This window comes from Poecile atricapillus, chromosome 3, assembly GCF_030490865.1.
Source record: "Poecile atricapillus isolate bPoeAtr1 chromosome 3, bPoeAtr1.hap1, whole genome shotgun sequence".
NCBI lineage: Eukaryota > Metazoa > Chordata > Aves > Passeriformes > Paridae > Poecile > Poecile atricapillus.
In genome coordinates this window covers 102,465,777-102,480,514 of record NC_081251.1, presented here as the reverse complement: position 1 = coordinate 102,480,514, position 14,738 = coordinate 102,465,777, and the positions used below count along the sequence as shown (strand labels likewise).

The 14,738-nt window shown below is 39.1% G+C and overlaps 1 protein-coding gene across 18 annotated transcripts in view; it reads left to right on the top strand.

Annotated features, from left to right (window-relative positions):
* Positions 1-8,335, top strand: part of NRXN1 (neurexin 1) — a 675,301-nt gene extending 666,966 nt beyond the window's left edge. For all 18 annotated transcript variants that reach the window (XM_058835042.1, XM_058835041.1, XM_058835043.1 and 15 more), the window contains one exon: positions 4,881-8,335. In XM_058835042.1, the coding sequence (XP_058691025.1) occupies positions 4,881-5,188 (308 nt within the window). In that variant the 3' untranslated portion in view covers positions 5,189-8,335. The remainder of the gene's footprint in view (positions 1-4,880) is intronic.
* Positions 8,336-14,738: the final 6,403 nt, after the last annotated feature.

The window sequence follows — 14,738 nt, the reverse complement described above, 5'->3', positions numbered from 1 at the left end:
AGAAAGAATCCTTGTTTGGAGGGAATGAATAATAAAGAGAAGCAATGCAACTGAAATGTTAAAATGTACTGACAAAAAGTGTAAGATCACAGGGAGAAGGCTGCTAAAAGCAATAAGTGATATATTGGTTTACATTCTCCATTTGAACTAAAATTAAATTTAGTTTTGTGGAAAATATTTTCACAAAAGCTTCTCATAAAACTGCAAAATTTTCCACTCAGCTCTGCAAAACATGGTAACTCCTAAACCCCATTGATTTGGTATGCTCCATCAATTGGCACTGTACAACCAACTAACCCATCTCCCTTTAGACTTACGATGACATTTTAAAAGGTTGAGAAAACAACCTTCCACCTCTCAGCCACAGGGGAAAAAGAAGTTACTTGCAAAACCTGCAGTCCTAAGGAGCTGGTAGGATTTGTAAATGAGTTGAAGTCGATATATGACAAATCATTACACTTGGAAATAAGCACTCTGTTCAGTGCAGAGAGAATGTTTAGTTTCTTAGCAAAGCCACTTTTTTAGCTGTGGATGCTGTTCCACTGCTAGACTATTTTTATAACAAGCTAAGTGAGCTGATGTCACTTTAGAGGTGTCTTAATGCGTTATATCCTGGGTTTGCACACCAAAGAGTAGAACAGATACCTTTAATTTTCCTTTAAGCGCAAGTCTACAGCAGACCATCATACTGTTTTTGAAGCTGGGCTGCATCTACCCCAGTTCTGCAGAGGAGCTGGAGTTTGTTTTTCAGAGGCATTCGTTGTAAAGAGCTGCTGAAATTGCAGTGAGCTCAGAAACCAGTTCACCAGAATCCAACAATGCTGCAGAAAATCGACCACAAACAGGTCTACAATGATAGCACACGGAGTGAAAATTAATACGTGTCCCGTAAATAATTGCCTTCATGCCTCATTGCAAATGCAGTAGTTAAACATTTCTGTCTTGTGAGTAATTTCCTATTCGCAGTTTGTGGGAAGGCATAAATGTAAAGAAAACAGGTTTGGGTCCTTTTGTCATTTTTTTGTTTTGTTTTTCAGTCTGCTAATTTCAATTCACAAACACCATGGGAACCTGCAATTCCAATTTTCTTTTCACAGTATTAATGAAAACTGGGCACTGAAAATAGTTAGATTTTTTTCCCTCTAAATTTTAAACCACTTAGAAATACATTCAAGAATAATAACCTTCTAATCCATTATTACACAATGTAAAACTGTGCTCAATTGCTATTATTTCATGCAAAATTTTTCATAAGTGGTAGAAGAGGCTTTTAGAACTCAGTTTCTTCTAAGCTTGTCTTTGAGGGAGTAAAAAAACACTGGTTGTGTGCTGTTGAGAGGAGGAGCTGTGCATCAGAGAAGTTGTTTTAAGAAGGAATCCTTACACCACAAGATGACAATCATTTCCTCTCACTGTTATGGCAAGGTTTGAGTATATTTAGTGCCTTCATGATTTTGTCTTGTTCCTAATCAAACCAACCTCAACTTATTGTTTTAATAAATAGATAGTTTTAGGGTTTGATTTTTGAGTATATTTTTGAGAAAACTGTTTAGTCTTAGAAATCAGAGTAATGTTTTATATAATTTAATCTTAACATATTCCAATAAGGTATTTTAGTTCTTATTTATGGTAAGATGTCTAGGATGAAGTTAGTATCTTTTTCATGCTGCAGACACCAAAAGTGACTGCAGCTGAGTAGCTGACAAGGTTACCTGCAGACACACCTCTGCTGCTGTGCCAGAAGCCAATGGCTCTGCCTGGTCCAGCTACCAAGATGCTGGGAAGAAAACTGCATCCAGTGTTTCCCAAAGAGTTGGAAAGCAAAGAGCATGATTTCTGTCGATTTATAATCTCCGTTTGCTCTCCACTGAAGTCATCTTCTATCCCTCGCAATAGTTCCTGTCTTGCAGGGGAGAAAAATATAGGTAAATTCCCCTTGGAATTGACTCCAGTCTTAGTCAAACAAAGGTACTGCTTAAATAGAAGGCAGCTTTTTCAGCAATGTTTTGGATGTGGATTTATTTCTTTATATAGATTTCAGAAGTAATTAAGGCTGGCTTTTTTCCAGTGGCCCTTTCCTCCCTGTCTCAGAATAGTACTCTTGCTTTGGTGTGTATTCCTATAGCTGTTCCTATCTAAAGTGCTCACAGACAAACGTACATACTTTCTAAAACTTTTTTATTTCCTCCTCCTTCATTTGTCTAGAGAAGCCCTGCTAGGTAAAAAGCATATTTTCATGTAAATGGAACAAAAATAGCAAGTCCTTTTCCTGGCTGAACTGCTCCTTTTCCAGAAGTCCAAACAAATACAACAACAGATGCTTTGAAATGTTATAAGTTTAAATAACATTAATGTAGTGGTTGACTATTTCTCAGACAGATGGGTTAAATGAGATAATTGTGAAAGCATTCTTAAAATAAAAGAAAGCCATCAGGTGAGAGGCAGGAATTTAGGTAACATTGAAAAATATACCTTAAATGTTTCTTTTAGGTTGCAATATTAGAATGTTTTCCTGTGAGCAAGCTGTTAAGTGTCACTTAGTAGACATTAATTGTAAAGTTAGTTGACAGTATTTGGCCCAAATGTATGTATTTTAAAGAGGAAGAGCAGCTGTTAATCCATCAGGTATTGACAGTGTGTTCAGTGGCTTCTATTATTTCTCAAACAGAAATTAATTTCCTGAAATCACATACAGTGAGATAAGAGTCTGTCTCATTTTCATTCACTGTGGAAATACTCAGTCTTTGTTCTGCACACAATGCATTGTCTCTTGTAAAACAGTAAACGACACCCTAGGTGTAAAAGAATTTCAATTTTCTATGATAGCTACAATGAACAAACAGGATCCAAACCAATCACTGACTGCTGTGGAACAGGGCACCTTTCTTAGTAGGGTAGCATCTGCACTGAAATGACAAAAACATCTTAAAACCTTCAAGCTCTCTTGTATAGCCAGAGAAAGTACCAATTGCACCAACTCATAACAAGTAAGAACTTCCAGAAGGATACAAAAAGTTAAAATACTATGTGACATCAGTTTTTCTGAATCTTACAGTTTTGCCTCTGTTCTTTCAGCCGAGTAAAATGTCAGTTTCTTTAAACTGGTTTGAAATAACTGCCAGGAAAAGGTGTTTCAGCAGTAAGAACACAAATCACCAATAAATAAATGATGAGTACCATCATACCAGGGTGGAGAAAGGACTTATTCTTTTGGGGAGTTGTGGCTTTTTTCCTATGTTTTATTATTCAGAGGCCAATTGTAGATGTCTGTATCTGGTGGTTGCTTTCAATTCTGGTAGTCCAAACTTGTTGCAATTTATTTTACCAGTGTTGATAATTTGGCTGGCATTACCTTTAATGTATCACACTTAAAATCATCTTCTTACTATGTCTTTACACTGCTTAAGAGTGGCTTTTTTTTTTTTTGTGGGCTTTGAGCAAGACACTTCTAACACACTTCAGTACAATCCTACCTGTAGGCACACCCTAACAAAGTTAACATTATGAATATATTGTTAAACTAGCCTTTAGTACTTTTGGTTAGCATCTCTGTTTTACTGATTTAATTTTTAGCCATACATAATGATTTAAAGTGCAATTTCTCTAAGCCAGCCTGGCTCCGCCAAGCTCAGCCAAAGCTGGCTGTGCTGAGCATACACAGCCTCCCAGAAGTTTGGAGATGCTGGTATAATCAGAGGAATACTGCACAAACTCAGATCACTTCATTTTTGTCCATGACACTTGCTAGGTTAGAGAGGATCTATCTCAGCTATCACCACTTTAAATGATTCTATACAAAGATCTGCCTCCCCTCCTGCTGCAAAATTCAGTGAAGAAAGGAGATCATGGAAAACTTAGAAGCATTGTGTCTGCTTGCTGTGAGCATTTAAAGCAGAAATTCCTCCTGGAATTAGGGTTTAATTCCTCATGGCTGTGCAAGGGGACAAAATATGCCAGAAAACACAAGAGTTCCTAGCAAGATTTTCCATTGTGAAGACATAGGTCAGTTCTATTCATATCACAGCTGAAAAGACCAGAGTCTGGCTTCAGAGTTGGGTTCTTAGGAGGCTGAGTCCTTGCTCTCAGCAATTTCAGAGGTTTTCTTGGGGCATAAAGCAATCCTTGAAGGAACATCTGATAATGGCATCAATGAGAAGAGGGAATGGGAGAAGTTGAGTGAAAAAGTGCTCTAAAGTGTAGCCATATTCAAGGAGGACTCTGATTAGAAAATAGGAGGTAGGGTTGGATAGCTCTCTAAAAGTACTAAGAGTAAATATAATTCATTTTTTAAAAGAAAATAAAATATTAGAAGGAAAGGAGAAAGTGAGAAGCTTGGTGAGGGAAGTGTACAGGAGAGCTGAAGATACCTTATTTGTAAATGAATTTATTGTAGTGAATTTATTGGCTGCTGTCAGCCATTTTCTTCTGTTTTTTCCTTCGTTCTGTCTTATTGCCACTGCCTCCTCAATAAATAGTATGGTGTAACTTTTTGTTCCTTACAGACAAGGAAAAAGGGAGAGAGAGAGAGAGAGAGGGAGAGGGAAATCCTTTCCTCTGAAATGTCCATGTCCCTGCATTTAAATTGTGCCTGTTATTTCATATTGTTTAGGCATTACTTGCTTAATAACACACTGGGACAAATGATACTCTTTGAAGGCTGGAACTAGATGTCCCTTGCTGTCCTTTCCCTTGTTTAAGAGCCTGAAAAAGGGATGGGCTGCAGCCCTACTGGTTTTGGACTGGTGGGATGGGTATGTGGCTAGGCTGTCCTGGCACATGGGCACAGCTAAAGGACACGTGACCATAGCAGCAGACATGAGTGACTCCTCCATGTGCAAACTCAATGATAACCCCTCCTTTCTGTCATTATCTACCCACAGCAAACCCCACCAGGGCAGGAGGAGGAAGGGAGTACCCCGGCTCGTCCGAGGTGATCCGTGAATCCAGCAGCACGACGGGCATGGTGGTTGGGATCGTGGCGGCGGCGGCGCTGTGCATCCTCATCCTCCTGTATGCCATGTACAAGTACAGGAATCGAGACGAAGGATCCTACCACGTGGATGAGAGTCGAAACTACATCAGTAACTCAGCACAATCCAATGGGGCTGTGATCAAGGAGAAGCAGCCCAACAGCGCTAAAAGTTCCAACAAAAACAAGAAAAATAAGGATAAGGAGTACTATGTCTGATCTCAACATCTAAAAGAACGCTTGTATAGAAATAGTCTTCATTTTATCTGAGACATAATACAAACTTATTTACTTTACTTTTTATGAAGCACATTCAAAAACAAACAAACAAACAGAAAAGACAGGGAATGCAATCAGAAAGGAAAGACTGTTTTTAAAAACAAGCATTTCATGCTCTTGTTTTTCAGAAACAGGAGCTGATAAATTCCCTAACATCCACAGTGTTTTCATTTACTCTGCCTGTCTTTATGTTGCTGGAACGTTTCTGAAAGACAATGATGACACCACGCATTCATAAAGCAAGGAGTATTACTACAACATCGAGGCACAATATGAAAATAAAATCAAATTAAAAAAAAAACAAAACAGGAAAAAAAAAACACAGAAAAAAGAAGCTACCTATGATTCTGGATTTAGCCAAAGTGCTAGCGCTTTCTTGAGAAGTAAGTTAGTCTTATTGTCAGAGAAGACTGTCATTATATATGGTGACTCAACAAGCAAACATAAAAGAGTTTGCCGTCTGGTGCAGTGAAGCAGTGATTGGAAACTTGCATTTTGAAACAAAGTGCTGGCTTTTCTGAAGACTTATGTAGAAATACTTTCAAAAAGCCCCTTTCTGGTTGTGAGGAAAAATAGTACGGAGGCCTTATTTTCAAAAACAAAAACAAAAATCTGGAATATAAGGCACATTTCCACAAAAAAAAAAAAAAAAGAAAAAAAAGAAAAAAAAAAGAAAAACAAGAGGGCATAGATGCAATCATTGGGAAATTTTCATGCACGCTTAATATGTTATTACATATGTTTATATAAAAACACATCTATATGTGCTTTCTGGACTGTGATAAGTGATGTTTTATAGCCTGTTGTATAGAAAATGCAAACTATATCTGCTCTTCAGCCATTTTTGGTAAACTCAATGTTATAAGTGTTGCTAGGTATAGAGAGTTTTATGACATCTGGAGCAACAGACATTCTTCAGTTTTTTTGCAGCCATTATAAATTGTCCCAGAATTTTTCCCCTTTTTTTTTTTTTTTTTTGATTTTTAATTTACAGTGTAGTGGTTATACAAAGGGGGATGTGTATGAATGTATATAAGAGTCAGCTAATTTTTTTCTTACCTGTACAGCTCTATTATGTTGCAATTAAGTTTCAGTAGTTTGTATGAAAGAAGTGGACTAGAAAGCAAAAATATATCTCTACTGTAATTTGTCTTCTCCCTCCTATCCCCATCTCTTGCTCCTGATATGCATCAATGAAGTTGATCAGAATGGCCAATTTTCCTAGAAATATACATTCATTAATTAGCTAAATATTTAGTCACTTACTTAAACTGGCCTTTGGCTACCAGTCAAAGCTTCACTATTGGAGAGCATGGTTTGCCTTACAGAAACCTTGTTCTTAGAAATTGCGAGAATGATGAGTTTCTTGAGAATCTTAGGAAGTATCATATAGTGTTTATCTGGCATTCATATGAAGAACAGCTACTGCAGCACTGGGTGGTAAAAGATCTAAAAATACCCACTGTAATTAATAATCCAGGCTGATTCTATTGCAGAATTTATCCCTTTCTCCAAAACGGAAATACTCTTGAGGTGCACGATAGTATTTTTCAATGGTGGGCATTTTGACATATGAAAAAGTATTTTTAGCTAAGTTGATTGTGTAGTATTGCAAGACATCATAACCAGACAGATATAAGTTCATTATGTTTTAAAGTGACACAGCTTATCTTGCATATATAAAACATTAATGCATTTTAGTTAAACACATGAAATGTAATGCTGTAATTTACACGTTAAGTTTGATTTTTTTTTTCTAGTAATATTTCATTAGTTTCACAGCAATAAATCATAACATAACATTTTATTTACACAGAAGTTCAAAGGGAATACATTAGACAGAAAGAGGGTAGTTCAATAGAAATCAACCAAATCATCAGAAGGCCTCCTGGGAGGGATATAGATATTCACACTTTACAGACAGGAAGAAGAAATATAAAATTAGCTTTAAACAGCAGACACAAAACATTTAGTTGTGTGTTACTCACTGTAGCTGATGAAGAAAGTTGGGAACTGGTACAGCTATCTGTCTGGGAGTCAGAGCACTTTAAAAATACATGTAGCTGACATGAAAACACCTCTCTTGAAGTTTGCCAACCACATCAAGGTGTGTCATGTTGCATTTGTGAAATGACTTCTTCTTTTCATTAGCATTTACACAAAAATGAAAAAAAAAAACAACCAACAAAACCACAAAAACCACAAAATCCATCTGATGTTCATTTCCTAGACTGTTCACCTGTGGCACTCATAATTTCTCCCACCTTTACAAGACAGCTGTACTCAGGGAATGGCAGGGGCAAGGGTGACTGGAGGTCATTGCTGGAAGCAAGAGACTTCAGCTGGAGGGGGGAAAGAAGTTGAAAGCCAGGTGGTGTTCAGATTTCAGTGCTTGAAGATACCTAGAAGAACAAGAATAATATGTTGATAGGAGACTGGACATGACAGAATATTATTTGGGTGAGATGAAATGGTCTTTTCTGCTTGGTATTGATTGCATTAATGAAATAGCGTTGTCAGGCCAACTTCCAGGCAGTTTGGTAGATCAATCTTTAACTAAATCCATACATCAAGGGAAAAAAAAAAAAAAAAAAAAGAAAAAAAAAAGATCTGCTACTATTAAAATAAGAAAACACAATTTTAACACTGTTTCTGAAGGTTCTCCTTTTTCCTCTTTAATTTCACAAATTAACAGAAAAACCAATTATGGATGTATCAGAAATGCCAGCAAGTGGATTTAAATTCCTTTTTTGTTTAAAAGCAGCAACAACAACAAAAAAACAGACATAAACCAACTACCTAACATAAAATTGGATCCTTTCTCTATAATAACCTAATTTGTTTGACTGAGATGGCTTCATTTCTATGACTGTATTGTGTTGCCTTTTTTAACAAAACACTAAATAACGTGTGAAACTTTCAACCCTAAGACATCAAAGAGAGGCCCAATGCCCCTAACCTTATAGTGCTTTCTGTGATAGATATTTACAATTTTTTTATTTGTTGCAAGGCCAATTTATTCATTATTGGAAATGCTAAGCAAGTGGAATTTACTGTTTTGTTAATAAAAATGTTTCTTAATACAAATGCTGTCTTGTTTCTTCTCTTCCTCTTAGATTGTGAGTACCTGCTCATTTTGAGGCTGTGTAAAAAAATTGGCAAATTGGTATGAAGTAACAGACATTCATTTCATGAAAAAGTGACCTCAGAGCTCTTTGTACATTTCAGTGAAAACCTACAGGTCTTGCATTCAACAGGCCCAGTTATAAAAGTATTAATGACATCAATGAATTGGTTATGCACAGACTTGCTTAATTTGAAATTTTCTAGTATTTTTTTTAATCAAAAAATTAAAACTTGAGGTTCTCTTCCCCCTCTGTGTGAAAAAAGAACTCCCCTTTTTGCCAGTTCTTGATTTCTGTAGTGGAAATAAGGTGGAGGAGGGTAAGGTAATGGGATGAAAAGTTTAAACATATGTTAAAAGTGAAAACATTTTCTCTTGTCTAGATGATGTTTTAAAAATTAATGGGTAAATGAATGTATTTCAGGTCCTTAAAAACATTTCTAGATAATAATTATAAAATTTCAACTGAAGCTAATCCATTACATAAGTGTTTTCCTACTTAGCATGGCATTTAAATTCCTGGGCAACTTCAAGCAAACATCTAATCCTATTGATTTAAGAGAGTTGCCTAAATGTACAGCTGAATGGGGATGGAGTTAAGCTTTTAGATCAAAGCTCCAAATAGAATTTAACTTGGTATCATCTTAAATCACATCAGCAGCTTTTTGACTTCAATGAGATTTATTCATCTGCTTAATTACATATAGACTGAAGTATTTTAGATAATTTAAGCTCAGGAATATCTGGAGAAAAACAGTTCCTATCTTCCATTGCTATAAAACACTTTGAAAATTCTAAACTGCTTTATACTGAGATTAGGTCTTGTGAATGTACTTAAATAAATACTGAATATTCCATTTAGGAAAATGCTTTATACACATTTGAAGGAACTATGACAATAGTGATTTTTGTTCTACTACTACTACAACAAAGAAAACCCCCAACCAAAGCCAAAAACAACTCACATTTAATTATAAACTTTTAAATTCTACAATGTATTTGTTCTTTTCTTTTTTTTTTTTTCAAACATCTATAATGTGCTCCCCCTTTTATCAAAATCCTAATAGCCTATCACCACCTGCATCATTCATCATTTTCTGGCCACTGTAAGTGGTGGCCTACATCATCAATTATCACTGTGGTCAAGCAGCTAAAAAGCCTTCACAAGATGATGAAAAAAGAGAAAAAACTTAAACATGCCCCCAAATGTGACTTAGAACAAGGGAAGTAAAACACACATGGACTGTAAATGACAACTGTGCTTCTTAATTCCTCCTATCTGACTTCCTTATAGTTCAATGAAACAGTTTCAAATTTGGGTGCTGGATCTGATTTTCATTTTGATTATAGAAATTTGCTTTTTAAGTTCAGTACAGGTCTGTTTAGAGGTGATTAGAACTATTGTGCTGGCACCCTTGTCAGTATAATTTTATTTGGAGTGCAGTCTATTTGGTTTATTTTGAAGTCCACACTTTTTTAAAGTCTCTAAGTATTTCAGTTAAAATCTTTCTGGCTCTCATGGGGTGAAAGAGAAATCCACACTGCATTTAATTCAATTTACAGATTGATAAATGCTTGGGAATGATAAAACTGCTTGCCTGCCAGCCTCTGATTCGACTGGATGGACTGCAACTGATTTGGTTGGTCACTGCTCTTCGTGAAACCAGAACCATCCCCCACAGGTCAAGCTTAGAACTAGAAATTCCAGGAAAGATACAGAGCTCAGTTTTGTCAGACACAGGGCCAGAACTCAGCCAGTCCTTTTACCCTTTACCCTTTGGGCAGCCCTTTGGAGGCTTCTTCCTACTGAAGGTCTTTGACAGTCTTCAGACACCAATTGTAACTACTGTAAAAGATAGTTTGGCCCATTTCTTTTTCTTTCTCAGTCACTCATCACTACACAAATATCTAATATCTCCATCTCACAGAATCACAGAATCCGCTGAATTGGAAGAGGCCCATCAGGACCATCGAGTCCAGCCCCTGGCCCTGCACAGAACACACCAAGAGTCATACCATGTGCCTGAGATCATTGTCCAAGTGCTTCTTCAACTCTGTCAGGCTTGGTGCTGTGACCACTGCCCTGGGGAGCCTGTTCCAGTGCCCAACCACCCTCTGGGTGAAAAACCTTCTCCTGATATTCAATCCAAACCTCCTCTGACTCACCTTCTGCCATCCCTTGGATGCTGCCTCTGTTCAGCAGAGAGAAGAGATCAGTGTCTAGCCCTCTGCTTGCCCTCATGAGGAAGCTTTAGATCACTGTGCTCAGAAAAAACAGATTTCTATATGACATTGCTCCTCCAGTTGGGCTTGATTGTGGCAGACAGGGTTTTTTAAAGAAGAAAAATGGTGACATTAGGGGTAGAGTTATTTCAAAGGGCGTGGGATTTTCAGTGCGTAAATTGCCTTTAAGAACAGTAATTTCATGCTGGCATACACTTGAGAGATTTAGAAATCCAGGTCAGTAATCCTCAAAAACATCCTTTTGGTAAATAATAAAGGCATGAGCTTGTTTGTCAGGAAGCACAGGGACCAACAGCAAGGCTATCAAAATGTGAATGTGTCAGTCTGGTTGCAGCAAATAACACAGGGAAATGGAATTTGGGCAGCTAAAAATAGCTGTTGGCACACTGGCTGCACTCTCATGAGTGAGTCCAACTACAAGCCAGTAAGCATTTATTGGATGATAAACAGCAAAATACTTCTATTATAGTCACAGTTTGGGATGCAGCTGACAGAACAGAGGCACGGGCTGTGGGGCTGCACTAGCTTTTCCAGGACCAGGGGCCAGATTGCTGTTCAGGTGTCCTCCAAGCTGTGGAACTGGGCAGGCTCCACACAACCACCTGCTGCACGACAGATGATCAGCTATTTCCAGAAATCCTCCCTTCTCCCTTTGAAATTGAAGTACATTTCTAGGAATAGTACAGCAGCTTGCTTTTTAGAATACACTGAGTGGCTCCCAAGACCTGTCCCACCACAGCCAGCATCATCTTAGTGAGAAACCATGGCTGCCGGTCCAGGTGAGAAGCCTCCACTGTCCAGGACTGCCTTGGCCACAGGAGCCCCTCAGGGTGGGCAGGTGTGAGGAGGGTAGGACATGAGAGCTGCCAGCACTGGTCTGGTGTGGCTACAAAGTGGGGGAAATTCAGCCGTGAGGGTCTCACAACCAGGACTGCTTGGGGAACTTGCCCCAAGCCTGGCAAAGCTGGAGAAGGCACAAGTTTTCCTTAGCTACCAAATGCCTCAAAGGAAAAAAAAAGTTTGTCAAAGAGGTGGTGGCATAGAGAGCTCAGGGATTTCATTAGGAGTTACTTCAGTGCTCCTTTAGCACTTTCCTGGCCTGTGGGTCACACCAGAGAGGAGAAGCTCAGGCCTCCTGTGCCTGGGGAAGGAGGCCAGGCAGAGAAATCCTCCCACAGGCATTAAACTCACCCTACAACAATTTGGGATCTTTAACTTTCTAGGACACCAGGTCTCAAAGGTTTGGACCAGAAAATTGACTCAGGATGAGATCCAGCAATATGCTTTATTAAACCATAGGGATGGAGACGAGTTTCAGCAGAAGATGTAAAAATCTTAAAGAAGAAAGTGATAATGCAAACAGACGCTCCTGGGAAATCCTACCCCATCTGCCACTGGCTTCTAATCAGCCTTTCAGGTGGTTTAATTCCTTGCTGATTACACCTGGAGAGGGAGCAGGCTTGTTACATCATCCCAGCTGGCAGAAGGGCTGTCCTGCTAGCAAGCACAGAGCTCGCTGTAGTTACCAGACCCTTCACTCTACATGTGAGCTAGTTGCACAAAGATTCTCCTTTAGATTCAGGACTGCTGGCAAGCAATATAGAGATGCATTTTTACTGGCTTATATTTGATTTATGGGCAGGTCCAGGGAGCAGGAAAGGAACAAAATCCAGTGAGAGAAATGAAGAAAAATACTCCAAAAAACCGAGCAGGGTTTGTCTCATGCTTACCAGCAAGTCTCCATATAACAAGCAGAGGAATTTCAGGTAATTAATTTAAGTCTTGGTGTGTTGCTGGATGGTGCTTGGGAAAGTCAAGTTTGTGCTCAGTTTTCCTGAAGGCTAAATTTGTTTGGGAGCTCATTTATACCTATCTTCAGGCTCTTTTTAGGGAAGTCTTTCAAAATGTTGATAGCACAAGTGTAGCAGTCATCACCTGTAACAGTTTCTCATCTATTTTAAGAGCTTTGTCTAAGTATGGGTTGCTGGATTTGACTCATAGGTTAGAGTCCATCTGCACTAGCAAGCATAACCCAATAAGAATAAATTTGTAGGTCATGGTACCTGATGCCTATATTTCAGGATTTTCTTTGAACCACTTGTAGTCTGGTCACACAGAATGCCAATTAGTGGTTAGGTTTGTTCATGCAGTTAATTTAATCTGCAAAGTGTCCAGCCCTTCATGCAGAGTGATCTGTGAAGTTAATTGTAGGGAGTGGGAACAGCTGAGTTGCTTCAGAACTGTATGGCTGTCATGGTTTTAAAGCATTAGCTAAAAAAATCACTAGAAAACTTACTCATTTCTTGCTGTTAGATATGGATTAGGAGAAGGGCAAAACAGGCTTAAAATTTAAAAGGAATATAGAAAGTTTATTAACAAAACTACAAGAATAAGAAACTAGAATAAAACCTCCAGAAACCTTTTTTCCCCACCACCCAACCATTCCCTTGTTTAATTGACAACATAGAGACAAAACATGGTGGTTAAAGCAGTCCCAACTTTGCTATAGTCTTTTCATCACTTTGTAGAGAAAAAGAAGTTCTCTTTTGTCAATCTATGGAGCTCTTTACAAGAAAACCATTTTTCTCATGGCTTTCTACTTCTCTGATGCCAGCTGCCCAGAAAATTCTGCCATCAGTCCTTTCCTCCCATTTGACACCACTCTGAGGTGTATTCGTGGGCCATGGTTCAAGGGGTGTCATTTTAAGGATGAATTATTCAAACGCAAAAGTTCTCTTCATCTGTCTGTGATCACCTCTGGAAACAGAAGTTTTCTCTTTGTCTCTTAAGGGCCAAAAATCTTCAACAACTATCACTTCTCCTTTTCTGTTCCAGCATCTCATAGGATCACAACTACTTCACCATTTGCTTAGATTCACACTTTGAAATACTCCATTCCCCCCAAAATACTCTTTCATGAATTAAAGGAGTTTTTTTTTTTCAGAACATTACTGTCCATCTCCATAGCTTTAAAGAAAAATATTTCAGCTTATTAAGGCATCTCCTTATTGTCTCCCCATCTGAGGCTTAATTCCTTTCTTCACTGTCTTTGATAGTTTATGTCGTCTCTTTATGTGTTGATCACTCTCTCTTCACCTCTCTCCGGAAAAAAAGGATTAAATCTGCAAGTCTCATCTGGGTAGTAAAAGGTTAAAATCTTGCTCAAGCCGCAGCAGGTGTTCATGGTGCCAGGTTTCAGCTCAGCGGCACTCAGAGCTGGGAGCCCCTTGGGAAAAGCTTCAGCCACTCCAGAGGATTCTCAGGAAGCTGCAGCAGAGCCCGGCCCAGCCTGGGGCCAGGGGAAGCCCCACAGGCTCCATCTCCTGCCCCGGGACTGCAGCAGAGCCCGGCCCAGCCTGGGGCCAGGGGAAGCCCCACAGGCTCCATCTCCTGCCCGGGGACTGCAGCAGAGCCCGGCCCAGCCAGGGGCCAGGAGAAGCCCCACAGGCTCCATCTCCTGCCCAGGGACTGCGGCAGGCCCAGCCCAGCCCCTGCCTGGGCCGCGTGGCCTGGGCAGGGGACAGGAGCCAGCTGGAGCTCTGTTACCTTTCACAGCCGGAAAAACCAAAGAGAGAAATTAATTCCCAAGCTTACGTTTTAAAGGGTGGTGTCCACAGGTTGATCTCACTTTTCAATGGTCAGAACTGCTGTCAGTTCTCAGAAATGGCCAGTTATTGGCCAGGAGAAAAAACTCTCATCAGCCTACAGCAGCCTTGACTGCCTTAGATGTTTTCTGACCTTTTTTCTTGAATGCCAATCTATCACAGTGGCTGATCTTAAATAAAACTTTGATTTTGAAAACATCCTTTGGACATTGGTATATTGCAGTGTGTTTGTAATAACTGACTGCAAGAAAAGTAGGGTATTTTTAGTACCCAGCACCAAATGACAATTGCTGTTAGACATAAAGGCCTCCCTTGTATTTTCCCAAGACTTAGTGTCTTTAATTCTGGCCCTCATCTTCCTCTTTAACCACCACATTTCTACAAAACATCCCCTCAACCCTTTTCTTCAAACCTAAAGAGATAACAGTTTAAAAGTCTTGTTTCCTCTGAATAGGTTGAGATAAATATGGAAGTATTTTTAGATGGGCGCTGTCTGAGGGAGCCGTGTCACCAACAC